General features: G+C 39.5%; 1 protein-coding gene across 14 annotated transcripts in view; it reads right to left on the bottom strand.

Moving 5' to 3' along the window:
- Positions 1-18183: 18183 nt before the first annotated feature.
- KCNC2 (potassium voltage-gated channel subfamily C member 2) overlaps positions 18184-27418 on the bottom strand; it is a 99512-nt gene continuing 90277 nt past the window's right edge. For 4 of the 14 annotated variants that reach the window (XM_064419527.1, XM_064419524.1, XM_064419528.1 and 1 more), the window contains exons 4-5: positions 25129-25296; positions 18184-21265 (exon numbers count right to left, since the gene is read on the bottom strand). In XM_064419527.1, coding sequence (XP_064275597.1) covers positions 21129-21265; positions 25129-25296 — 305 coding nt within the window. In that variant the 3' untranslated portion in view covers positions 18184-21128. Of the gene's footprint in view, positions 27368-27418 lie in introns of all 14 variants that reach the window. The other 10 variants (XM_064419531.1, XR_010362125.1, XM_064419530.1 and 7 more) reach the window with 10 other exon arrangements.

Consider the following 27418-nt stretch of genomic DNA (forward strand, 5'->3'; position numbering starts at 1 on the left):
ACACAGAGCTGTGGCTGGTACCCCTGCCTGGCTGCAGAGCAGCGCCCGTGGAGCTCTGAGTCAGCCGTGTGCAGCTCACAGGTTCGCATTTATCCTCAGGCTACCCCACAGCCAGGGAGCCTGGAGCAAATCCCCAGGTGAGGGATCCTGCAGTGATGACACACATCACTCCATACACAAGCCCTGGAGAGAGGCAGGGCTTTGTTAGGACATTGCCAGCATCCCTCTTACAGACAGCAGTGCATGGTCTCATGTGTACACAGTCACTGCCAGGCTACATCAGGCTTTCCCACCATGTAAAATGGTTCCTAAAGCTTCTTTGGTCCCTTCCCAGCACTACCCATTTGCTTCCATGGAGAGGAGTTTTAATAGCCCAGTTACTACCTGGAGAGGATAACAGCTGTGCCACAGGACATGCAGAGCCAGTGGGACTGTTAAGGGATTTCAACAAACCCCTTTGGGAAGCTGAGAAACGGGGAAATGAAGCCAAGAAGCAATCACAATGCCACGCATTTCCCTTTGCAGAAATCTAAGGAGCTACAAGGAATTGTAGACTTTAGAAATGGTTATCTCTTTTCAGGAGCACAGGATATTTTGCTGCTGATGTAAACATTCCATTTATGACTGTAATCTTGATATCCAGCTCCTATGTGTTGTTCAAAAGGCACCCCTCAGACTACTTCCTCAGGCAGTCAATAAAATAGTAAAAATCCCACAAGTCACGATTTGCTACAGAAGCACAGACACTGTGAGCTATACAGCAGCTGGAAGGAGTCCATAAAATACATCAAAGCATCCCTTTTGAAGTTCTTTGAGAACATGAATGGCAAGCTAGTGCTGAACAACTTTGCATCCAACCATGGCAAATGTGAGATTGCTTTACTTGAAAGGAACAATCTAGCCAAATTTTCTTTCAAACCTCTGAAAAGGAAAAAAAAAATCATGTGAGTAAGCATTTCAGAAGAATGAGTCTGAGCCAAAAAAATCATCATTCTGACATTCATAAAACTCACTTTATTAAGGACATCAGCACATACTACAATACTAATGCAGCTATAAGAACTGGGGAACAGATTGAGCCAAACATCTTCCAGCAAGTCAGAAGCAAATGTGGCAAGACAACTCAAGCACTCTAACTCGAAAGCTTTTTGTGTATCAGGCTACATGTCCCCTTTTAAAAAGCTGTGTTGCCATCTCTGCACTATACAGTGTTACAAAGCAGAATGGTACAAAGCAGGGTGTTACAAAGCAGGCTGCAAACCCCAGAAGACAAGGAGAGAAAAGCAGTTTGCACCCTAAGAGTCTGATTGCTTTCTGTAGAGGTGAGCCCATCAAAGGGCACCCAGGTTATATCTACCTGCAGGACAGACACCTTCCAGGACCCCATCCTCATCAGGTCTGTGCAAACTGAGCCAAGAACTCATCTGAGGCAAGGCGTCATGAACAGATAGGAAGTTGAACTAAGAAGGAAAGCAAGAAGGAAAAAATACTACCAGTAAGGTAATAGTGCATTTACCACAGTGGACTGGGAAGGGGTATACAGAAAAGCAGTTCCTGGGCAACAGATATTTGATAAGTATGGAATACAGAGTAAATTTTAAAAGGCTGTATTCCACAAACAGGGTTAAATTCAGAATTGTACTCTGAAAAAGGTAGACAAAGCACAGCACCAGCTCTTACTTAGCTGCTGTAAAAATGTTTTTAAGGAAAGAGATGAATCAGTGATCACAGCAGCAAGCCTGATACCCTGTGAGTTTCCCTTATGACTGTCTGAGTTACATGCTTTCCATGTCTGTGAATCCCTTGTGCCCAGCCAGCCAGCCATTCCCCAAAATAGGCCAGCCTGATCACCTCTTTTCTCCAAGCTAAATTTCTGTTTATGAAAGCCAGCTGTCACTCAGGTGCTCCTATTAAATTTGCAGTTCAAAATGGTGTGTGTTTAAAAAATTTACCAATGTTCTATTTGTGGGAAATAGCTCTATGATATTCTAAGGAATTGTATTTTAGTTTATAAATATTTGATTAATGCAGCTTCTGAAATATTACCTTATCAGCTTTTTCTCCATAGTACACACCCTTATCAAGATTTTAAGATCAAAATTTGTAGAGTGTGCAATGTCTTTCTTTAGAGAGCATAATGTGGGGCAAGGAAGCTCAGGGAAGTCTGAAAGGATGGATACTCAAGGACATGGGTGACCCACTTCCATGTGCACAGAGGCAACTTACGGTCCTCAAGATTTGGAAACTGTACCTCCATCTACAATTCTGAGCACCTGAAGCCCTCATTGCAAAACTGGGGAAGGGTTGCAGCCTCACAGTTGCTGCTCTACCAAAGACAAAGAAAGCAGCTGCCACACCCAAGTCAGCTGTGCAGGAAGCTGTACAGATTTACTTCTGGGAGTTCTGGAAAACTAGACCCCTTTGGGATTAGGCAATATTAAGTGATGTCTTGGAGGCTCTGGGTGTTGGATGTAAGTGCTGATGGTGGAGGGGGCAATTCAGGTGAGTACCCAACTCCTTTCATGCCCCTGAGCTACAGGTGAGATCAGAGAGGGGTATGGAACAACACCCTGAGGCAGTGGGTTTCATAAACTGCGGCTAAAGGAATGAGATTTCCCAAAGAAAAATTTTGTTGGACAAAACCTTACCTATAATTATGTTAATGAATAACCCAAAGATGTGCAGTCTCCAGAGCCATTCAATATTTAATGCTGCTATTTTCAGGTTAATTTATGCTGGTTGTTTGGGACTTTGTTCCTGCTCTCTGACTATCACTAAGCAGAGGTGACAGCCACCTTTGAAAGACAGATTCAGTTTGAAGCTGCCAGAATTTTCCTGAACTGGTTAAAGATTTCCAGCAGATATTTGTGAATGATCAGAAGGAGCTGAGTCACCTAACTGAAGAATTAGAAAATAAAATAATCTTTAAGCAGTTTCTCACAGAAATACCTTACAAGATCTTAATCTGCTCAAAGGGCATTACTTTGAAATCTGGATTTTGATCATAAAGGTGATTCACTAAGACACTCAAAGACATGGTTTAAGCACATCTGAAGTCAATGGATCTTGCACAAGTGCATGCATTCAAGTGTACCTACTTACTGTGCTAGGAAGAGATCATTTCTCAGAATGAAGGTTTAGATATTAGCCCTGACATTCATCTTGGTGGTCTGCAGTCATGACCAAGAGTTTCTGGCAGAAACATGCACAGTGAAAAGCACTTACACATTCAATCTCAGAAGCAGGTTGCCTTACATTGGAGAGAGTTAAATGACGGATATGCCAAAACTTTACAAAAAAAGATAAAGCAAACAGCCTCCAGATTGGCTGCAAAAACTGATAAACTACATGGGGTCAGGACTGCTGTGAAGAAAAAAAAAATCCATGGTGGAAAAATGCAGAAGTTAAAAGATTAAAATTCTTGTGCCCTCACTGGAAGGTGTGTCACCCAGGAGAGGAAGTATGCCAAAGACCCTAAATATTAGAGAAGTGGGGTGTTTGGGGCTGATTTTCCTGCACAGATTGCCAGCATTAAGAGCAATTACAAGGCAGAGGCTTTAAGTGGACTTGGGATGAAAATCTAAGCAAGAGTTCAAGAAGCTGAAGGAGTCCTGAAGTTTTGTGACAGCAGAATACAGTGACAATGACACAGTAAATGATAGTGAGAGGTTGTAGAAATTCTATCAGGTGCTGGAGAACACATAATTGCATTATGCCAGTCTCCTGAACAGGCTAATCAACCCATGTTGAATGATTTCATTAGATCTTGGGAATGCCAGATAACGCTTTAAACACCAACATGTGCTTTGTAGATAAACTCTCCCATGGAGAGCTGGACAACTTTTACAATACTGAGAAGAAAATTTGAGATCAGAATGTTTCTGGATACTTAAACATACCGATAATGAAGACCTTTGCAAATCATATTAAAAATACTGGGGCACTTCCTAGCAGAAAAGTATTATCAGGAAATGCCCAAAGCATTCCCACTTCCAAAGGGCAGTCCTGCCTCCTGCATTCCAGACAGGGGAGAGTTGAAAGTGCAAGAGGGGCCCAGTGGCCACAGATACCTGTACTTCAGGTGCAGCAAACAATGACCAGTACAAGATTCTGTACTGTCTGATGAAAATGGAGTCAGAGCTCAGAAAAAAAGGGTGAGGCTTGGCAGAAGGAAACTGAAGCAATTAGCATCCTTATTAACTGCTACCTGGGCTGTGTTCTCATGTTCTCAGCCCCTTGCACCAGTGAGGGGCAGAGCTCTCAGTAGTGGAATTTCTTTGATTTTTCTTTAGAAACAGAATGGTGTATCATTTCTAAATGCTTACAGAAAAAAGGAAAGGAAAGGAAAGGAAAGGAAAGGAAAGGAAAGGAAAGGAAAGGAAAGGAAAGGAAAGGAAAGGAAAGGAAAGGAAAGGAAAGGAAAGGAAAGGAAAGGAAAGGAAAGGAAAGGAAAGGAAAGGAAAGGAAAGGAAAGGAAAGGAAAGGGCATTTAGAAGGCTCTGTGAGGGTCATTCAGGGACTGAAAAATCTCAGAGGGGAACCAGACATATTTTAGATTGACCTTAGTTGATCTCAGATGAACTGTAGCATTATGGAATGTCTAAAGGTTTCTCAATGTGGCAAAATACAAGAAAAGACAAGTGAAATAACCCATGCTGGTGGTACAGAGAAGGCAAAATATTTGCTGCCTGGAGCAAAGTAACCATCAATTTGTTTAATCTGGTGGAAAAAAAAATGCTTCTTGTTTATAAACATTTTTCTAAACTAGCAGACACTCCTTTCTAGTCTGAACACATGCTTTCAAATATTTTGCATGAGTCATCACATATTTTGTAATGCATTTATTAGAGTCATACCCATGAGCATTTTTGAATTGACAAACACTTTTGTCATTGAATATTACTGGAGCCTCCATTTAATTTGAGTGAAATCCATCTCTGCACAGACTATGATATGAATTCAACACACTATTTAAATTATTACAAAAGAACAAGCAAGGTTTAAGATTGTGAATATTTACTGCACTGCCCTTTGACGGAAAAAATTGTGTATATACATGACTGTAGAAAAACTAACTTTCAATTCCCACATGGTAATTTTTATTACAGAAATGCAAGTCCAGTGAGGGATATGATTGTTATAATCAATCACAGACAGATGAAACATGGATCACTCACAGAAACCATGAACTCTACACTCACAATAAGCCATATTCAGATGTGCTTTCATATGTTAGACAGTATTCCCAAATTCTATCAATAGGAATATTTTTGGAGGAGGAGGAGTAATCTTACATAAAGAGAAGAAAAATATTAAGGTCCAGAATTTATGCCTAAATTTTAATTCATAGACTTTAAATACATTAAAATAATACTTTTTTTTCCCCCAGATCCATTCCCGGAAATAATTTTCTGTATCTATTTATATCATCAAAAGCAGTAAAAAAAGACTAAGCTTTCTAGTTTAGTCCTGAATTATTGTGTTGCCATTTATTCTTTTACCGTTTTTCATTTTCAGAGTTGGACAGATAATCTAGATTTCCTTTCATAGTTAGATTTCTAGGACATTAATCTTTTTAGGAGCAGACTTTGGATGAGTAGATTTCAGTAAGAATTTGAGACTCACCATGTAACTTTTCTCTTGCATCTTTGCTGTTTTTTCCTGGTCTGCACAAAGACACCTTCATACTTCAAAAATGCCTTCTCTTGGCACACTACATATTAACCAGTGGCTACTGATGTCTTTACATAATGGCATTCACTAAGACTTTTTCCATCAATTCAATTATTCTTAATCTTAAGGTTCAATCTTCTATTATAACTAATAATTTCATCTTGAATTAGTACTCTTCATACTTGTGCAATTTTAAAAGACAATTTCACAGGATCACTCTGGTTTGAAAATATGAAAGCAGATGCCATTTTGATGCTTTTTTGAGAAAAAGAACAAAAATGTGCTTGAGGCCAATCTGCAAACCAGTGTGCACTTTCATGTGAGTTTTTTGGAAAAGTCATATTTCTAAACTTATCTTGCTGCTGGTGAGGCATACATGAAATGTGGGCAGAAGCTCAAAGGCTGCGTGTAAAGCAATATGGAGCATTCACAGCCCATCAGTCTGACTGATTCTATCAAAACCATTTATATCCTTCCTCTGGTGGCCCAAAGAGCTACATTTGTGTCTTCCATGCTGAGAGGCAGAGTGAGACATAAAATCACATAAACTGAAGAAAGATTATTGTCCTTGTACTTCCCCTTTTTCTTATTTCTTAGTTGTTCTTTCTGCAATTCAACTTTCCCATGAGCATGAGGCAACAGTCTGAGTCTTCTCACACCTGCAGTTAGAGGCCAAAGAAGGAAAGGAACCGTGGGCATCCCATGTCAAAGGCAGGGATGGACCTTATTCTGATGTACGTTGCAATTGGTCTCCAAGTTTTCTAGTCAGTGTGCTAGGGCCAACTCTCAGCACTGGCCAGGAGTCACCAGGTTTCTCCTTCATCAAACTGCAAATGAACTCTTGCTGTAGCCAATTTACATGACATAATCCTCATAAAGTTATGAGAACAAGCTGCACTGAGATTTGAGTAAGAACAACAGAAAAGCAAACCTTTCTAAACTTTTTCACAGATCCCCAGGTGGAGGGCTGGGGTTTACCTTTTTCTCTTTTGACCCTAGACTACATTGACAGGTTTGTTGACATTATTCCATGGGAACAACCCTACCTATGGTTGATTTGGGGTTTTTGTTCTGCCCTGTCAAGTGGTCCCCTCATCTTTCATCCCTCCTGCCACTGAGCAGTGGGCAAACACTGTGTGCTCTCATGGTTCTCCTACCACTTTTATTTCTTTAGTTTGAAACTGTGCTTCCAATCCTACTTGGCAGGAAGAAATATCTTCCCTAAAATGAGACTGGCTATGATATGAATAGAAGAACATAAGAGAAATTCTGTATTCATGTCAATTAGGAGTGTTTGAATAGTCTTTGTAGCATTTGGGTGAGGTTGAATATTTTATGACTACTGGGGTGTTCTCGTGAACATGTTTGTGTGTGTCACACATTTGCATCACAACAACTTCTCTCTCTGCAGCACTCCTTGTCTTCTCAGATCCATCCTGCGTGGAGGCTCAGTGTGACAAGAGACATTCAACCTCTGCATGCTGAAACAGGACTGATGTGCTGCACCTCTTCAGAATGTGCACATGCTTGCAAAGGCTACCACGTCAGAAGCAGCTTACACAGAAACTAAGGCAGATTCAGCAAGTGTGTCTTAAGGACAGCTGAACATGGTCTCAATGAAAAGGACTAATAGATATGGAATCTGAAAGTAACTTTGTTGAAACAGAAACTTGACAAAGACTTTTTACACAAGGTACTTCTTTCAGTTTTCCATCATAACTTGTTAAAATTCGTTCATGGTAATACCACCTTACAGTGACATTCATTAAGTGTTTAATATAAAGGGGGGAAGACAAAAGGTTAAGAACTGTTATCTCTGAACAGGACCCACACAACAAAACTGCTGCTATAATCTCTTTATTATTGTCCAGTAAAAACATTGTGTTTTTACTTCTCCACATGCTAGAAGTACAAAGTCAGTTCTAGAGAAAACTGTATCTCTCCAACATAAAGCAGTCTCTGCACTCCACAACAGAAAATAATATTTTGATAGTGTTAAAAAAAAAAGTTTTAAAAAATCTAGTTTTTATTGAGATGGGAAAAAATTAACCCACTCTGATAAGGATGACAAAAACACAGTATCAGCCATTTGAGATTATTATTGAAGATATTTAATTTTGTTATTATTTTAGTTTTATTGTTTGCAAACAGTAAATATGAATCTTTTTGATTAATGGCTGAGGAAACAAAAAGTAAGGAAGTGCACTAATGGACATTCATTAAACTATATGAATTTTTCCAAAGTAATTTTTTTCTGGGATTTCCTCCTCAACATTAGTTTAGGACAACTATTATATTAAAGAATTGTTCTAAAGATATGCAGTACAGCTTTGTAAGTATAACTTTTTGTCTTTGTTGCTTTTTTATCAATCCTTTTTCTCCAGGAAAAAAAAAAAAGAGACTGCTGGTAAATAAACTTGTAATCCAGATCCACAGACAAGGGCTTCCAAATGCAGAATGAATGTGTCTGAATTAAAGCCAGAGGAAGGCTGTAAAGTGCCCATACACTGAGGGAAAGGAGCCTGTGGGGATGCTGCCCAAGAGACAGTATGATGAGAGAGCATGTCCTGGCCACTAAACACCTTTCCCCAGAGCTGAAAGCCAGCCTGCCACAGCTTTGCTGGCTTGAGGCACAAACCCAGATTCAAGCTTCTGACAGAGTTGTGTCTTCTCTGTGCTTTCCAGGCAGCTCTGTATGATGTGATGGTAACCAGTGGCACAACACACTAGCCCAGATAGCTCTAAAAATTCAGTGCTGAGCTCTGAAACATGCAGTCCATCTGCACACATATTGCTCACTGCAAGCACGCTCACAAGCATTACCTGCAGCAGATCTGACGAAAAAGATAACATTCACTTTCTTGTAGGGGAAGGAGAGGATGATGACACAGGTTTGGGGTTTTTTGCGTGCTAGTATAGCATGACTAGGAGTTTGTGGTCTCCGGCAGTGCCTCAGCACTCACAGGCCCTGTGCAGATTTCTCACCTGCAGCTCAGTGTGTGGAGCCTCAGAGAGGTTATCAGCCACCCTTCCCATTATCAGCCACCCTTCCCATTATCAGCCACCCTTCCCAGTTATCAGCCACCCTCCTGAGCCACCTGTGACCAAAGAGATGAGCTGCTTCTTCACAGCACATGTGCCTACAAGGAAGGGCCTTTTCCAAGGATGTGAGTAATGTTTATCCAAGTCCCAGCTTCTCCCTGCAGTGAACCTCATACACAAAGCCGCTTTCAAAAGCTCCTGGGATCCTTTCTTGAATATTTAACAATAAGCCTGTTCTCTGTGAAGCTCCAGCATGCCAGTGAAAGGATAGACTTCTCCTTTAGTTTTGCTTGGAATCCTTTGTGGCGGGAAGATGGTAATTAGTATTATTTTGTACTGTAATTTATTTGATGTTCAGTAAAATTTATTCTGAAACACTGGTGATCTTGTAATCCAATGAGGCTAAAGACAACATGCGGTTGTGTGAAGCCAGTACTTGCATTTCAATATCAGCTGCTGTGCTTTTGATGTCTCCCTAAAACTGCCTTAAGTTGGTCTTGAAAGAGAAAATAGTATTGCAAGAAAAGAAAAAAAATTAATTTCCTACATATACACTAAATTCAATAATTAAGCCTAATTGGATGTAAAAACATCCAAGCAAAACAAACAAGCCCTCTTATCACCGCAAACACAACCATAAGCAGGTTCTGGGAGTATATGTAAATTGTAAAAACTCATGTGATAAAGATAGTTTAATAAGTAAAATAAAAACTAACAAAATAGAAAAATAAAGCCAAGAAAAAAAAGTCATGGAAAAAAACCACAAAAATCTTGCTCATCACCAGCTGACCAATGCTGACAGACTCCAAGCAACAGCAGTCCTGGGGAGTTCCCTCCCTCACAAGATTTACTGCTGAGCATCATGTCATATGGTAGTCTTGAACATTCCTTTGGCCAGCTGGGGTCCCAGCTGTCTCCCCTCACAACCTTTTGTGCACACTCATCCTGGCCACTGGCGAGGTAGTCTGGAAAGCAGAAATGGTCTTGAATCCTGTGTAAGCACTATTCAGCAAGAGCTAAAACGTGGGTGTGTTATCAACACTGTTTTGTTTGAAGATCCAAAAAATATCCCACATGAGCTGCTATGAAAAAAATTAACACAATCCCAGCCAAAACCAGTAGAATCCCTTAAGCAAAATGCATTATGACAACTGCACCTCTAACAGCCAGGCCTCTAGAGTCCACACCAAGCCCACAGAGCCATCTAACAAACCTTGACCACACCTTGACCACACCATGGCACCCAAGGAGCAAATGCTTGTCTGTGCATGCATCCTGGGGGATGCTCTGTGCGTTCCCTCAGTGTGTAGGAGCCAAGTCAAGCCCTAAAAGAGAAAACAAGAGGACTGGGGAGGAGCAAGATAGAACGTTGTGGCAATGGGGCCAATGTCTCTGGCTGTGAGCAGGAGAGGACACACAGAGGGTGATGCTGCATCCCACCAAGGTGTTCCATACTTGTGCCCAGGCCCTGGCACAGCTCTCTCTACTGACCTGTCCCTCTGCAGTGTCTGCCTCCCTGTGCAGCACAGCTCATCCCCTCCAGCCCACTCACTCCCTGAGCCCCAGCATATGAGAACCAGCAGGATTTGGCCACTGAGACTGATTTGGGGTAGACTATTTCAAGCCCTCACAGCACGGTCTCCATCCAACAGATCCCTTGGGTCTTGGTGCAGACAGGCCAGTGCATACACAGAGGGACCATCCAGTCCACTTCTGTCCTCCTCCCACCAGGACCTGCATAATCCAAATCTATCCACCTACTCAATGAGCAAAAACACGAACTCCTCTATCTCTGAAAATAAAATCACCTACAGCTGAGCTCCCAAAGGCACGCTCCTACAGAGAGATTTGGAGCAGATCTGCTGCCTCCCACTGCCTTGTGCCATGTGGTACAATTTGCAGCTTATACCAAGCACATGATATTGTTAAACACCAAGATGTGCATGATACAAATATTTCTGTGATGATGTGGCTACTCTGCAAAGCCATGGAGAAAAAAGGGAATGCAGAGGGGGCTGTGACATGTTTGGCACTCACTGCACAGCTCCACTTCCCTGCCAGGAGCCCAGTGAGTGAAGCCCACCACAAAGGGAGAAATCATCCTTGTGAAATCCTTTGGAGAAGGGGACATAGACACATGCTGCAGCACAGCAGCGTGGTGGCTGTCACATAATACTGCCTCTTGCACCGGCAGTATGTTTCATCTGACTCCCTAAAATTTTGTCAGGAATTGCACAGCTTAGTATCAAGGTTTGGATACTGCTACACTTACCCCACACACCTCTGCTGGGTCCCAACCAAGGCAGCTGGCTGCAGGGCTTAAATCAGCTCCAGAACCCAAAAGGGTGTTGGCAGTGCTGCTGGCAGTGCCGCTGTGACACCTGAGCTGTGCCCTGCAGAGGACACCCACACTGCTCAGTGTGCTGGGCTGGGCTTTTTAGGAAGGCAGTGCATTAAATCCCAGTGCTGGCCATAGACAGATGCTTGCACCTCTCTGCTCTGAGTGCTAAAACTCCTGCTGAATCAGACAGCTGTAGTTCCAACCCCTTCCTTTAGCTTAGGCACAGTAGTGACAGCCCCACTGAGACAAAGCCAGGCCCACAAATTTCCCCAGGGACCTACTGTGAACTACAGACCATAACCTGGAGCAAGTCTGTTGCTAAGCATATGCCTGCCTGTCCTGCCAGGTGTTACAAAACATCTCATCTGAAAACTTGGACAAGCATATAACATAGTTTGTTTAGTATTTTTTAAAAGACAGAGGCTATGCAGGAATGATTGAATAAAAAAATTACCTGTTACTGCCTAAAGATTTAAACACAGATAAGTGAAACAGGCTTCCTAGTAATAAGGACAATAGAAGTCTAGAAATTATGCTTTAGTTGAAGGGTACTGAGGATTATGAATAAAACTTATTTCAGAGCTTCTGTTTAGAACTAGAATATAAAAACTTTTAAGTTACTTATTGTACCTTGTTGGGAAGGATGAAAGTTTGACAAGAAAGTCTCACAGATATGTATGCTTAGCAGAAAGATTTTTGAATGTAGAAGCTGAGGAAGGAATAGAGATGGAAGCAAGTTTTGATACAGAAGAAAAGAATTGCTGAGCCAGTCTTACTGGATAACCAAGGAGGCAAAGGGTATGTTAGTTAGATGGGGGTTTTTATGACTCAGAACAAAGGATAAACCCACCTCAAACAAGAAGATGTTTTTACCAAGCAGAAAGATAGCACAGGCAAACAAGTCAGCAAATGTTGCAAGTAGAAAAAAGGTCTCAGAATTTTCCACTGCAAGAAAACTGAAAAACACCTTCTAGCTTAAACTATAATGTACTAACATTTAGTGATTGGAGAATACTAACATGAATATGGTAATTGTATTAGTTATGATAGGCTATAGATAAAAGTTAAGGTATAGATTGGTTCTACTGTATTAAGATGCTCAGCAAAGAAAAGTATATAATGCATTTGTAACCTAAACTAAGGGTCTCCAGGCCTGCCTGCAGCTGCAGCTGACAGCTCTAGACACAGGCTCTGTCGCCCACGACCCTGGACTGCTGTAACATCTTGCATGTAATAAACTGCATTTTGGAAGAGCCGCCTGGAGTCCCGCATCTCTCATTTAGGCTCTTACAGTACCTACCTTTGAGGAATGTGTAATTCCTGACATTAATTTAGCTAATACACCTATTTTTGTTATATTAATCTTTGGATGTGAAGGAAATTCACTATTACAGTAAGTCTTAAAAAGGGGTAGAAACAATCATGTAATTATTTTTGATAGCTTATAATATATATTCAGCACTCCAATCATTCTGTTCAGTACTATCATATTGATTGGTAAATGAATAGTTCAGTGAATATGTGGTTGGAAAATCTAATTTCTGAATTTGGTTTCTAAGCAATCATCTCTTTCTGGTTTTTTGGCATGTTCCTCTGCAGTGGCCCAGGCACTGGACATATTCCAGTGGCAAACTGCTTTTCATTGACAGCTGTGCTGCTTTTTAGACAGCATTTTGTGGTTCCAGAATTTAATGTTCCCAACTGTGGCAGCTATACAAAAGATGCTGCAGAGAACTGCAAATTCATTCCAAGCTGGGCTGGACCTAATGGCAAAAGACAACATCTCCCACAAGTTTTAGTTGGCTTAAAAAGAAGTGTCAGTCCTTGCTCCTCTGTCCTTGTGATTCGGGTCCAAGTTCACTTACCTTTTCCCAGCAGCTCTCATGCAGGCTGCAGCTGCACAGTAATGAGGAGACAGGCAAAGGAGCCATGGGGGCAAATCCTGAATGGGCAGCGTTGAAGCTAGAAAAACTGCATAAGACAGAGACAAGTGAAGGCACATGCAAAGAAAACAAGGGAATAATCTACATAGTGGATTCAGTACCCTGCAGAATGGAAAAAAATAAAAGCAAACTGGTAATATGAACTCTGCTTAAAGCTTCTAATATAGCCAAATGCTCTTCCACTAAGAGTTCTTGAGTTCACATGACAGGATGGTTTCACCAGAGATATCCTGCAACACGAAAAAATGAGGAGCAAGCTCAGGAGTCAGTGTGGGAACATGCTCATCCCATGTGCACCTGAGCATGAGCTGCCTCCCAGGCAGGCTCTGGTTGCACACTCCTTTCTCAGAAGAACACAAGTGCTGAAAATGAAACTGTTTCTGAGGCAGTGGAGGGGAAACGTCCATGTCTTGCACTGCACATCTGCAAGAGCAAGCAAAACACTGTGAGAGGCACTGGAGCAGGGCCATTTTACTTCACTTTACAGTCCCTTCATGAGGAGGAGACAGATCTGGATATTTTTCTGTCAACAGACACTCACAAAGATCAATTTATCAATTTGACCCATAATGAAAGAGGCATCTAAGAGAAAGGTAACATCAGTTTCTAGACATGAACCATCCATCTTCTTTATCTCTGGAGAAAAAAACCCAAGCAGCTTGCTTAGAGTTTGCACCACGTGTACACAGAACAGAGGTGCTGCCAAACACTCTGCAGTTTTAGATGTGTAGATGTGGCACTTAAAGCCAGTCTAGTGCTGGACTTGGACTTGCTGTGTAATCAGTTGGATTCAAAGATCTTAAGGTCTTTTCCAACCTAAAATATTCTATGATTCTACGATGTTGGTGATAAATGCCCTGGAAATGCCCATGCCATAAGCCAGTTTCTTCCCAAGACCTAGTCTAGCTTAAGTAAGCCAAGGGCAGTTTTGCAATGTTAGAGAGGTTATTTGACATTAGGACCTTGTTCAGATAATGTTCTGTATTGAGGAAACACTTCAGTAATTACAAATGAAACTATTAAATTTGTGCATGTGTTCTTCTCTGAGCACAGTCCTCATGCTCTTATGGTCTCTAATTGCTCCATTACTCAGAGATTTAAAGCATAATTCTCAAAGTTGAAGTAGAAGTTATAAACATCAGCAACTAAATAAATGTTATTGCTGTGATTTCCAAACAAAACTAAGAGGAGTTTCAGAAATGTAAGAGTTATAGTCAATATTATCACACTGACATAGGGAAAGCTGTGTATTTTTATTTCTAGGTGGTCACAGCTTCACATGGCAGATTTCATAAGAATTTAAGAAAACCATTTTGTTCAGTGCTCCCTCTGCCTCCCCTTCCAGTGTTCCAGTTCAGAAAAAAAAATTGGTTTTGTGCTAGGAAAATGCAAAAATTGCATGTAAACAATGGCATCATCTGAAGACAATCAGACTGCCAAACTTCATTGTACCAAAAACATTCAAAGGCATGAAGAAAATAAGATTTTCATAAAACCTTGGTGCTGCATTTAGTCACAAGCAAGGAAATCCCTGTAAGGAACTGAAAATCCTTTCTATATTTAGCATCAGCTTAACAGGATAATGTGGCTACAGTTTAGTACTCTTCATATTGATGGAGTTTTGCATTGTTTCACTGAAAAGGCCAGGCTTCTTCAAGAACTCTGATCTTGCTACTTTTGCAAATAAGCTGTCTTAAGGTCAAGAAGAACAACTTCCACTTTCCACTTTTAGTAGCTCATTGTCTTATTCAAGTCTAATACTGCTCTGAGGAGGCCAACACAAAATTGTCTGCTTTCCATGTTTTAAAAAAGGTGCCCATACCATTCTGCAAAACAAAGAGTTGTTAAGCTACAGTCATCTTTTACAGCTTCAGTATTTCCCAAGGACTACCTCTTTCTGCATAGTACAATTCATGTTTACAATCCTATATGAATCTGAATTACTACATTTGAAAAAGACCTCTAAGATCGAGTCCAACTGTTAACCCAGCACTGCCTTGTCCACCATATCCACCAGTGCCACATCCACATGTCTTTTAAAAACCTCCAGGGATGGTGATCCCACCACTTTCCTGGGAAGCCAGTTCCAAATCCAATTTAAAACAGTACTCTCTGACTTGCTCTAGTATCTTATCTCAAAATCCCATCTGAGGAGAAAACTGAGAGCTTCATGTGATAGGAAAATGCAGCAATGCTCTAACCAGATGCAGAACATAAAAGGAACACATCCTAAAAGTTTCAGAATAGCCTAGCTGTGCTCTGGGTTTAAACTGATCTCCAGTCTTCCACCTGAAAATAATACAGGAGATATTAAATGAAATGCATAACATTTTTGTGCCAAATTTTCAAAAAGTGTCCACCTCCAACTTAATTTTTTTAAAATATGCTAGAATATTGCCATCTGCAAATGTGAAGCTGTGAAAGCATGAATCTGAAATCTGTCAGCTGTTCATCAACATGCTGTAATAAAAAAAATGCAAGTGACAGAGGATTGGGTTTTGGGGAGGAGGTTGTGGAGGGTGAGGGAAGCGTGCCTGTTTTGCCAGAAGGCAATGGGAAGCTGCACCTAGACCAAACTCGGGATGCTTCTGCAGGCTGTGCTGCAGAGCCAGGAGCTCTGCACCACTCACGCCTGGCTGGAGAGCATCCCAGCCTTCCCAGGAGACAGCATGTGACAGATCCCTGTCTCTGGGGCTACAAATCAGACACCTCTGCAATTTCAACATGTCCCAGGGATATTCACTGAAGTAGGAGAGAAATGCTCATAAAGGGCACACCAGCTAGGTACCCAACACCCAGCACTAACAGCTCAGTATTTGCTCTCAAGCCAACTCTTGGATTTTAAAACTCACCATGTTAAAATAACTTTTCTCTCGGGAAATTAAATAAATAACGTTTATTTCCAAGAGGAAGATAATATATTATAAAAATATTAATAATTCTGATAAATTTGACCTGGTAGAAACCTTTCTGCTTTTTTTTGTAATTTCTTCTCACTCAGTTAGTATTCAAAGGCTCTATTATGGAATTGTTCAAGCCATTGCTTGTAATACAGCATATTAATAAATTAATTTTCTCTTTCTAATACCAGTTTTCCATTCCAATTTCCTTTATCTCTCCTGCATGTTTTTTTTAGATGATAAAATGCTCCCTTTCATATAGTTAATTCATTAATGACTTTTAAAATTCATATTTCACATAACTATGCTGGCAAGTTTGCTTATATTAGATTGATCCCTCTCTCCTGTAGTTTTCAGTTACCCATCTGAAGAGATTCCTTAAACTTCCCTCTCTTTTAGAATCTTTAATTCAATCCCGACCTTTTGTAAGAGAACTTTTATAAATATCAATTTTTTTCACACATGAAAAAGCCCCCTTATTATACAGGTTTATATTAATTATCATTAGCTGCATGCTTCTTAGCAATTCTGGCACCAGTTTGCACTATACACCTATAAAAACTCATTATGCAATGTCTCAAAGTTTGCTGGAACAACATTTTTTCAGTGCTGAATGAGGCTTCATAAGAACAAGTGCTGCCTTCAAAGTCCAAACAACGCATAATCTGCTCATCTCCAAAATACATCACAGCTTTTGATCTCTGCACAAACCCTGCTGTTGTATTAGCTCATCTTTCAAAAGGATGCTCATTTTTGACATCTTGACTTCACAATTTTAAAAGATGAATGAGCATAACAGCTTCTCCTAAATTGTCTTAGTAGATGCATTGCTTGTAAATTCACAGCTGTTTTCTAGTTTTGACTTCTAATCCTTAAGTAATACTTAAACAGGGATTGAATATGTTTTTGGACTCCTAAGTCAAGCCCAGAGATGGCCACAAGCACCCTTTGGTGGGCATTTGATACCCAGAACACCCACACAGCATCTTCCTACTTGCACCAAAACTCCCCTCTCCTGCTATAATTTTGCTTCTCATCATTGCATCTACTTTCCTTTAAAAGATGCACAGAAATAGAAGTGAATGAGAACATGCATCCCAATCTTTACATTGTATCTGAGACACTGCAGTACCCTGAAGAGTGAGGTTTAGGTTCAAAGCCTTCCTCAACCTGAGAAAATTAAACCTTGGTGTCCCACCTCTCATAAAAATGCCCTTTCACCACTTCCTGTCCTGGGCCCAGAAATAGGTGAGGAACAGAAGGGTGCTGGTCGTTAAATCAACTTTTTCCTCTTAGAATAGTCAGAGTTGGGTTGTAGTTTCCAAACACGTGAAGAGTTACCAGACTCACCATCAGCTTGTCCTCCAGGTATGTTTTAAAAGAAAGCACTTAAACATGGGTTTAGTTCTCTAGTAGAAAAATAATACCAAGTCCAGGATATTCTGGACTCAAAGCCCGGTGTTGGTGGAGATCCATCCATGCTCCTCACCATCCAGAGACAGTGGAAGATGTCAGACACCATCTGGCCATCAGTGTTTCCCAAAACCTTGACCAACAAAATGCACCCCCTTGTCTGCATCCCATCTGGGGATCATCACTGTCCCTGTGTAGCACTGAGGAAGGCAGGCACCTCTCTCTAGGTGCTTGGGGCAAACATCACCCTGGGTGACTGGGGCTGGCTGTGAGCCTTGTGCTGGCTGAGCACTACAACTCTTCTTCCCTTGGGTACAGCTCACAATCACAGTACAGGCAACCCTTAACCCCTGGGCAAACAGCACAGTGAGCTTTACTGACAGAACGTTATAATACATTTTCTAAAATTGAACACCTGTTTCCTTATCCTGTTTTCTGGAACCTTTCTTACATTACAGCACATATGCCAAAATACGGTGTTACAGCCTATCCGATCATTTGTAAAACTGTACTAGCTACCTCACTGCTCTCAGACAATCTGCTTGTGTATTTGGGGTTTTCTGGTTGCCACAAATACAGTATATTAGAAACTTTAAGCAACCATTTATCACATCCTTTTTTAGGTTTGACTTCACACCAGTATGCAACAAAACTTCCATCAGACTTAAAATACCTAGCCTGACAGAAATTTCTACATGAGCCACAGGTCATTAACAAGCTGGTAAATTTTCAATTGCTGCAGAAGCCAGCTCATGCTCGCTTTTGAATTAGCTCTTCAGGCATTCCAGGAGGCTGGTTTGAGAACTGGGATGGCCAGTAGCAGGCAGGGGACCAATACAGCTAAAGAAAGCTCATGAGCCAGTTCAGAAGATATGTTCCAAGTTCCTCCCCAGGTCTTTTGCCTTTTATTCTCCAATTCAGGTATTACATTTCCACTGGTTTCCACCAGGATTGTGCATGCACCTTGACATGTTCACAGAAGTTCCACGATACAGAGATTTCACAACTGGGACAGGTCCCTACAATCGGGACACCAGGGTGACAAAACAGATTCTGGAGAATTTCCCACTGAATAGGATGGAGAGAACATAATTACCACATCGTAGCACTACAATGTCTCATAAACATAGAATAGACTAGATCCATTTACCACAAAAATCACAGAAAATAACTTATCAAAGAATATATATTTTATGTAAAATATACATTTATAGAATATAATTTTAATACAATTTTTATACTTATTGATGTTGGGTTTGCAACACTTTGAATTAAAAAAAAAAAAAACCACAAAATATTCTTGCTGCCAGAATTTTATTTCTGATAATACTTATAGTTTGAGGTAACAATGAAAGAAGACTGTGTGCTGTGAACAAAGTCAGTGATGTTTGTCTGCAGTCACATTTTTGTTATCAAAGTGAAAAGTAAACTTAGGACTTGGCATGTACACTACAATTCATAACAATTTAGGTCATGGCAAACTGAGAAAGCAAAGACTTATGTAAACCTACTCTGTTCAAATTTGTGACTTTTGCAATATATGCCATTAGTATGACAGAAGTCAAGACAGATGTAGTTTACATCACTATCATTATTAAGCGTGTGTCTTTGTATGATCCACAGCACAGCTTACTGCAGGAACCAGGAATAATAAACACAGGGGTGGGGGTCTTTGCATGGAACCTTAGCAATGATGACATGAATTCAGCTTTCCTTGATATAGATAAAAACTGATTTTCCATGCACACACGTTTTATTTACACTGACTCATCAACAGTGACTAGTCACCCCTTCCTCTGGCAGCAGTAATTATGAGCGGTCTTTCATCTTCTTTAACAAGCTCTGCTTCGCACGCAAAGTCTCAGTGACCTCCTCAAGGTGTGAGTCGTTTATCAGGGCCCATTCAGCAGCAGCAGTCTCTTTCCAGTACAGTCCTTGGTATGGCTAAATTCCATTGTCCCTTTTTCAGCAGTCAAAAATCCATGATAAATTCTGTACAACACTGTAGTTAATATAACAGCAGCACCAGATATTATATTAATTCATTTGCTAAAAGCTGTTTGCAATTATCTCTCTATTGACAATATTTTACCAAAAGTAAATCAATGTACATCTCTAAATATCAGAAATGTATACTTTGATAACTACATTATTGTACAAGAATTCTGACATGCAGGTCATGCTATTGGGCTTGGCTATATACAGAACATGTTACATGGTCAACAATAAATATAATTTCTTTTCCTAACAAAAAAGTAAAACATGACAGTCAGGTATTATTCAACAATTTCAAGGATCACTTAAGATTCAGTCATTATGGCCTTCCCCATGTAGTTCTAAAACTCTACAGTTTAAGGGTAATTTTTCCTCACCAGCCCAGAACCTCAAATTTGCCATTGCATTTGTCCTGTTGCATAAACAGAGGTTAATATTGAATGAAAAAGCCACTAGAGGAGATACAGCTTCAAAATTGTAATGAATGCTGGTTGCTGGGAGGAAGATTGATGCAATAGGCAACCGGTCAGTGCTGAAAAGCCGCTCAAAAAACCTTAGGAGTGCACACGAGTTAGTCTAGTTGATACTAACTGCACTTGAAAAATATGTATACTTCTATCTATACATGGATGTATAGTCCATATGAAAAAAAGAGAAAAGGAGAAAAAGTGTTCTTAGTTCAACTTAAAAGAGGGGGGCATTTTAACAGTATCTCTGTGCTTTAATGGAGACAGATGGAGAATACAAGGAGACAGGTTGCAAAACAGACAGACAAACAACACATAGGACAAAGCACCTCAAAAAACATTGAATGAAGAAATTTTTGAAGCCCACTAGCCAGAGGTATAAGGCTGGTCAAAAACCCGACTTGAGAACTGCTACCCTCTTACAATGGCAAAAAAAAAGCCCCCAATAATTGTTTCAATTTTACTTGGTACTCAGCATCTGAAAATGTTGAAGAACCCTGGAGTAGATAAAATACTACAGTACCAAGCAGCACTTGCTAGCTTAAAATTGCAAGTCTGGATGGCGTTTACCTTTCTTGCATGTTTTGTGCCTTCCCCAAGCCATTAAGAAAGAGATCTGGCTTCTGCTTGCGTGTAACCAGTAATGACAACCTCTTTGCAGTTATCTGTGTGCAAACAACCGGAGACATTCAGAACTCTGATACAGCAATCCAGCACCGAAATAAGTTAATCGCAAAATAAAGTCGTTTATAAACAAGTAGATAGTTAAAAAAATAAAGGAAAAGGTTAAACACAGAAAAACAATCCCACATGCAGACCAGTTTATCAGTGCTTTCATTTCAGCAGGATGGTAACAAAGTGAGAACACATATCCAGAGCCCTCTGTGGTCTCCACGATCCGCAACACTGCTTGTCAGGTGATGGAGACAGGATGGTCCATGCAAATGAGCAGACCCTTCAGAGCAGACATCTTCAGAATGGATTAGAGTCACAAGAAATGAAGGTTCAATGGAGTGACTGATAATTATTTGGAAGCACATTATTTTAAGTAAATCTCCCTGAAAATATGCTTATTTATTGATTATATGGACAAAAGCATCCACTAACTGTCCTTTTATTGCCACAGGAAAGTAGGACAATATAGTAGATAAAAGGAGAAATGCTACCTGAAGTAATCTTTAAAAGCCAAGACAAAAATCTTCAGGTACCCAAGTGGCTTTTCTTACTACTGACAGTTGTATCATGCAGGAGTTAGACCATATTTGTGGAGCCTATGCTTAATGCTACATTTATTTCCAGTATGTGGTAAACAGTATTAGATTTAATACTATGTAGCCGATTGATGCCATCTGGTTTACAAGATGGAAGGGATGGGAGACCGAGAGCGCCTTAGAGGACAAGGTGAGCTGTAGGGTGATGTTACTGGAGACAGTCGCAGAGCATTGCCTGTCAAGCCAGCTATGTTGTTTAGGCTTCGAGATTTTTCATAGCCTTGTATGAGAAAATGCACAGACATCAGTTGAATTCAGCCAAAAAAATAGACAAAGACAAACAGTACAATGTAATGTAACCCAAGGAGCTATCAGGGACTCAGAGGGAATCTGCCTGCAAAAGAACTCAGTGCTGAGACACATTACTACCAAAAGATACTAATAAATAAAATTATTTACAAATTAATGCATCTAGTTTTTCCCAAAAAAATTAAACAGACCACCACACAAGAGGTCTGACCTGCTCTTCCACATCCCATCTTGCACTTAGAATCACACTGTGGGCTTCAGCAGGGTTGCACAGAGAGCAAGAGAAGTGATCCCACCAGAGTGACTGAGCTATCTGGCTAAGCATAATCGAAAATCCATTAAGACAGACTACAGAAACTGTCAGAATTACATAAGCTCTGCTACATTCAATTCCGAATAAAGCACAATTTTTTCTTTAAAATAAATAAACCAGAAACCAGATAAATTTTATACAGTATGTGTAAACCAGTTTTTCAGAGGACTGAATGATAATATAGAAGCTTTATCTTCAAAAATATTAACCCTTAGGCTTCTAATTTTGAAGTCTAATAAGACAGCAAAGTTTGACATATTTGTAAATACCGCCTCAATGGCAAACTTAAAACATTGAATTTGTGCTTCTTTTCCAGATGATTTGAACAAAATCAACGGTATTAATCCATATAGGCAAGTAGTAAATTATTAATTATTAAATGAGGCAACCACATAATGCTTCACAATTTGAAGGGAACATTGCACTTACAGATATTTCTGTTCACGTACACTGTGAGCTCTAGCTACCTATTTTTTGCTACTGTGAATTGTTTCACTTTGAAGAGGCTATGCTGTAAACCAACAAAAAAACATTGCTGTTCACTGCATCACTATCTTCATATTCAACTATTTTCAGCAGCTGCTGAATAGCCCCATTTGTTAGGTAACAGATCTGCTTGTCGACCTGAAGATATCAGCAAGGAAATACAACAAAGATTAATCCAGGCAGGACCTTGCTCCTGAAGTACATGGAGCAAGCTTCAGTGCAAGCATGAGAAATCTCACTGATTTCAGTGGTACTACTTATTTCCTTGAAGACAAGTATGCATTTAAGCATTTGTCAGGTTAAAATATTCAGGTCTAAATTGCTTATAGGGAAATAATGAGACTTTTTCCCCCCAGAAACCTTAAAATACCAATGACAGTAAAGCTAAACACGACATGGAATGTCAACAAACTTTTTTTTTTTTTCCTGATTAAAACAGTTACTGGCTCAAATTCTAGGTCTCTAAGTAACAGACAGTTAATGGCATCTTTAGGAAAAATCATATCTTAGGCTCTCCCCTTACAACAATTAACACATTTTTATCCTGAAATCTGCATACTGTAAAACTACACTTAAAGCAAATGTATAACGTCATGTCTGCTAAAACATTATGCAATGTTCCCTCCAGATGGCAAGGGCAGACTAGACTGTGATACTACACAGAATTCTGATACATTTCTGAAACAGCCTCCAGTTTCTGAGTTTCTTTCAGTATCTACCCAGACTAGAAAGAATTATTTTTGAAAAGGGAATTAAAGAGAAGCACAATGCTAGTGTATATATTTAAACTCCCTGTAAACATAAAGCTTATTAAAAACAAATCAAAATAATCAGATAGCTTTTTCACATAGAAGCTAGGAAAGTAGTTTTTAAGATTATTTTCTTGCTACTCTTCTAATGATAAAAGGAAAGAACTGAGAGAGGATGATGGTAAAGATTATAAACAAAGGAGAAACTCCTAAAAAATGAAAACCAGATACACAAGATGAATAGTGAGAGATGCATGATCCAAAATCAGTACTTTTCAGGTATTTTAGTGGATCAGCTCCGAATCAGTATCATCCTGGAAATGGAGATGCAAAAAAGCTCAGAATAAATTATAACTGAACAACCAAGAATCAACTAAGGAACAAACCAAACAAGAAGAATCAACCAAGGAACAAACCAAGCAAGAAGAATGTACCAAAAGAAGGAAAGAAAGAAAGGGTAAAATAAAATGTAGAGGTAGTAGACTTGATGTGCGAATGACATTCAAGCATTCAAACCCATTTGTATATTACTTGAAGATATTTTCTGCTTATGGATTAACTTCCCCACTCTGTATAAAATACATTCCAAAGCCAGTGACTAAAATATTTCAGCTTCAACTAAGATTATCATCAGAGCCAGGCAAATAGCATATTTCTCATCAAAAAACTGTCCATTCTGACCTTAAGCCCCAGTTTTCTAGTAAAAACTACAAAACCTACAAAAACTACCAAAAAAATTTTCTTTTAAATCTAGATTTACAAATCAAAATGTTCCAGGATAAAATAGGCTTTACTGTTATATAAATATGTCTTTAGTAGCCGATGGGTAACTTCTTTTATTATTTCTGATCTGCTCTAGTCATGGTTACCAGCCTAACTTGCTGAGTGAAGTCAAAAAGATGATCATGCAAGATGCCATGGTACCCTACCTTATCCAGGTGTTCTTGACCTCCTCAAAGACTCTTAGCATTAGAGATATTTTAAATAATCCTAGTTGTTGAGAGACAGTGAAATATATGCTCAGTGAAAAATGTAGTAAATTCGTGCAAAAACATGCTTGCAATGATTTTTCATTTAAGCTAAACCTTATACACAGGAGTACGTAAAATGCCCGAGCATAGAGTCATACTCCACAAGTGCCATACACGTGGAACTGGTTGCATATCTGCCTTCACAGGTTTAGCCTACTGAGCTTATGCTTTGAATGCAAAAAGAGCATTGGCAGAACAACCCAAGAGAATTCCTTTAGATATATGGCTGCTGGGACAGCTATGTTTGTTATACAGCAAGAAAGTTTGGGAAAAAAAAAAAAGGCAGAAAAATCTTGAGCAAAAATATTTGTCCAGTGCCACATGGCTACTTCAGGTAATCACTGAGGTGAACAACTACACTTCACTCAGGAATGCAAAATCTGTCTGAATGTTACAAGGTCAGAGGAATATAATTTGCTAAGAAACAAAAGCAGTTCCTATCCAAGGAAATGGGAAGACTACCACAGGCATGCTGATCTTAGGGCTGTTTCCTGATGCTAGGTTTGCAGCCACAGGCAGATGTGGCCTACTGGGGTAGAAACAATCAGTCATGTGGGAGATACAAGCACAAAACAGTTTTACAAACTCCACCTGGGCAGTCCCATCCTACTGAGAAGCAAGTAATTAGATTTGAGGAGGTTAAATAACTGGAAAGGCATTTTTAACACCTTGCAAGGTCAAGCATTGTTTTACTACATAGCTGAATTACGGCTGGGGTAGACAGGAATCTTTTGGTATCAGTGGTGTACTGCCAAGGAATAAAAATATTTTTTGGCATTATAGGCTCAAAATTTTGTTTGAAAGAAATCTAAATAGCATCTCAGGATATGCTTTTTTGTGTTCAGAAATGTTGCTTACTTCTGACATGTCAACCTTTAAAGTGTATTCAGCTGTCAATTTTATTAAGAGCGGACCACAGTTATAATATGATTAATTTGTCTTTTAGAATGACAAGTTATATTGAGTGATGAGTGGTTGAATGAACAAGGTCTGAATTGCAGGCTTTTCCACTAGAGGTTATGGACAAATGAAGACACAAGTGAAATGAGGGTCCAACATCAAGCACATTTTTTGAAGACTAAAGGGGATGAGTGTTTCTAAAAGGAAAAGAATGACTAGGAGTAAAGGAAAAAAAGGTACATTGTGAGTACAGTCTTTCCTCTTAGAGCATTGTGCACATCATTTTACTCTAAGATTGTTTTTCACAAGCACATTGCTGAGTAACCTTTTATGATCTAATGAAAGAAGTCCATACCTTTCCTGATCCCTCCATCAGTAGCACACGTGTAATCACCTGTTGTCAGTAGGAAACATGTTCCCCCTCTTCTGTTTTTGTCTCTTGTACTAGAACGTCTGATGGGAGGGAGCCTTTCACCAGGTGAGAGTGGCTGCTCACTTCCTGCACTGTCTTCACCTGATAACACTGGTTAAAGCACCATGCCCATTTACAGACAATAATGAATGAGGAAATGAGACATCACAAAGAGCTTACGCTGAATGCCAGATATTCCCATCACTCAAAAAGTAGATATAAAGTAAATCATTAGAAGAAAACAAGATTGCAATTCATCATTAATCAGTATAAAATGGCAAAAGATATATATGTTTTATTCAAGAATAAATGACCTTTTAACTTTCCTGTTCTTATTCTAAAATTTGTATAAAATTAGATTAAACTAACATGAACTAAGAAATAATCAAACCAAGGCTCAGTTATTCACCTACTCTGGACTGTAACTTGTCAGAATACAGTCAGCCTTGGATATTTCAAACACTTATTTACTATTTTGGCTATCATTTTTGCTAAAGAAGAGGTTGTGTCTTTTTTTGTTTAGAATATACAGTTTAATGTTTTAAAGACAAGCCCTCACCCAGGAGGACTATATTTTCAATATTTGGCACTATACACTGTTTATTAACACACTTAGCTTTCATTTCCATATTTATTACTCTTGCACTGCTTGTCATCATAAGTACCCAACATTAAATGCTGTCTTGGTCTCTGCACTTTATTTTGTCAAATGGCAAAACTTGTACCTCTCCTGATTTGTCACTCCCAAAGGACTCTCTTTTAAAATTATCTACCATTACAAATTCACTTTGGCAACACTTCAGGAAAAAAAAATCTCTTCTCATTACAGCACATAACTTCAGCTTTACCTTTGCATATAAACCTGAGCATGTTTTTTTGCTGAACTGGGAATGCAAAGGGCAGAATTCAGCCTTGAAGTTTTGCACATAATTCATGGTGACTCTAATAACATTCTTTACCAGAAATAAAGCTACAGTGCATGATGTGAGCGGTGGCACTACTGAAAAGGAAGATAACACCTTAAAATGGCTCCTTCTTGCATGTCTGCTTTCTCTCTAACTTCGAGGATTATAACCCCTTGTAAATAAAGCTGTAGACACAAAAAAAAATGTCTCTTAGTGAGAGACATAGTGATCACACTGAGCCATCTCCACTCAGAATACCTTTGGTAGGACCTGATGGCATGAAAAAGCTGTTGTCATCCACAGTTTAAAGATGCTATCTCAAAGTGGGTATCAGTCAAAGCACTGAAAACCTAACTATATTTTATTGTCAGTCTGAGTCTTTCCAAGCATTTCCATCCTTTTAAATACATTTAAGATGTTCAAAAATCTATGTTAATTTGTGAACAGTAACTCGGAGAGTGAAACCGAGCTTCTTTGAACATAAAGCTCTTCAGTAACAGAGCAACAGATCGAAGAAGGATACTGTGCAGAGGTGGATTTTCCAGACTCTTCTTTTTAAAATCTATATTTCAATTACTGAATTACACCAGTCATGAGTGGTTTTCCTCTTATTATTCTTTAGCAGCTTTATAGCTGGAGTCTCATCACTGGTATGTGAGCTTTTAAACAGATTGTGTTTGGCTTAAGAATAAATACACTTAAGAAACAAACAAAAAATATTCTTGCTGCTAAACTATTTAATTATACTGAGAGGTAAAATTTAACCTTTATTTGCAACAGATTTGGAATATTGAGCAGTGGCTTGGAGGGATTGAGGCTGTCATTTGATATGCAATTTCACTGAGTAAAGCACAAAATACTCCTTATTCCTCATTTGGAAATCTAACAAATAAGGTAATAGAAATCACAAAAATCAACTGTAATAGCAATGATGGTGGTAAGGGCTGTCATTTTCTTTTTTCTTGACAAGATTTACATCAGCTATGCTAGTATAATTTAATGAATAGTAAATATCATGCAATGTCTCATCTAACACAGATGAAGGGATTCTTTTAGCCAGGGAAGCAGAATGTCAAATGGAAAGAAAACTAGAAAGAAAATTTCTTCCTATTTCCTTTGAGTGCTGGGCTTTGGATGTAAAGCACCTGCTCCTTTTAAATGACTGCTTCTTTGTAGGATCTTGCTTAACAGGCCACGATGTGGCACAGGCAAAGCTGACACAAGAGACAGACACTGAGGCAAAACACCATGGAGTCCAACAGGGTGGGACACGGTGGCTGCTCAAATAGTCACGGTCATGCAGAAAAACAAGAAACATCCATACAACG

The sequence above is a fragment of the Passer domesticus genome, chromosome 5, assembly GCF_036417665.1.
Source record: "Passer domesticus isolate bPasDom1 chromosome 5, bPasDom1.hap1, whole genome shotgun sequence".
Classification (NCBI taxonomy): domain Eukaryota; kingdom Metazoa; phylum Chordata; class Aves; order Passeriformes; family Passeridae; genus Passer; species Passer domesticus.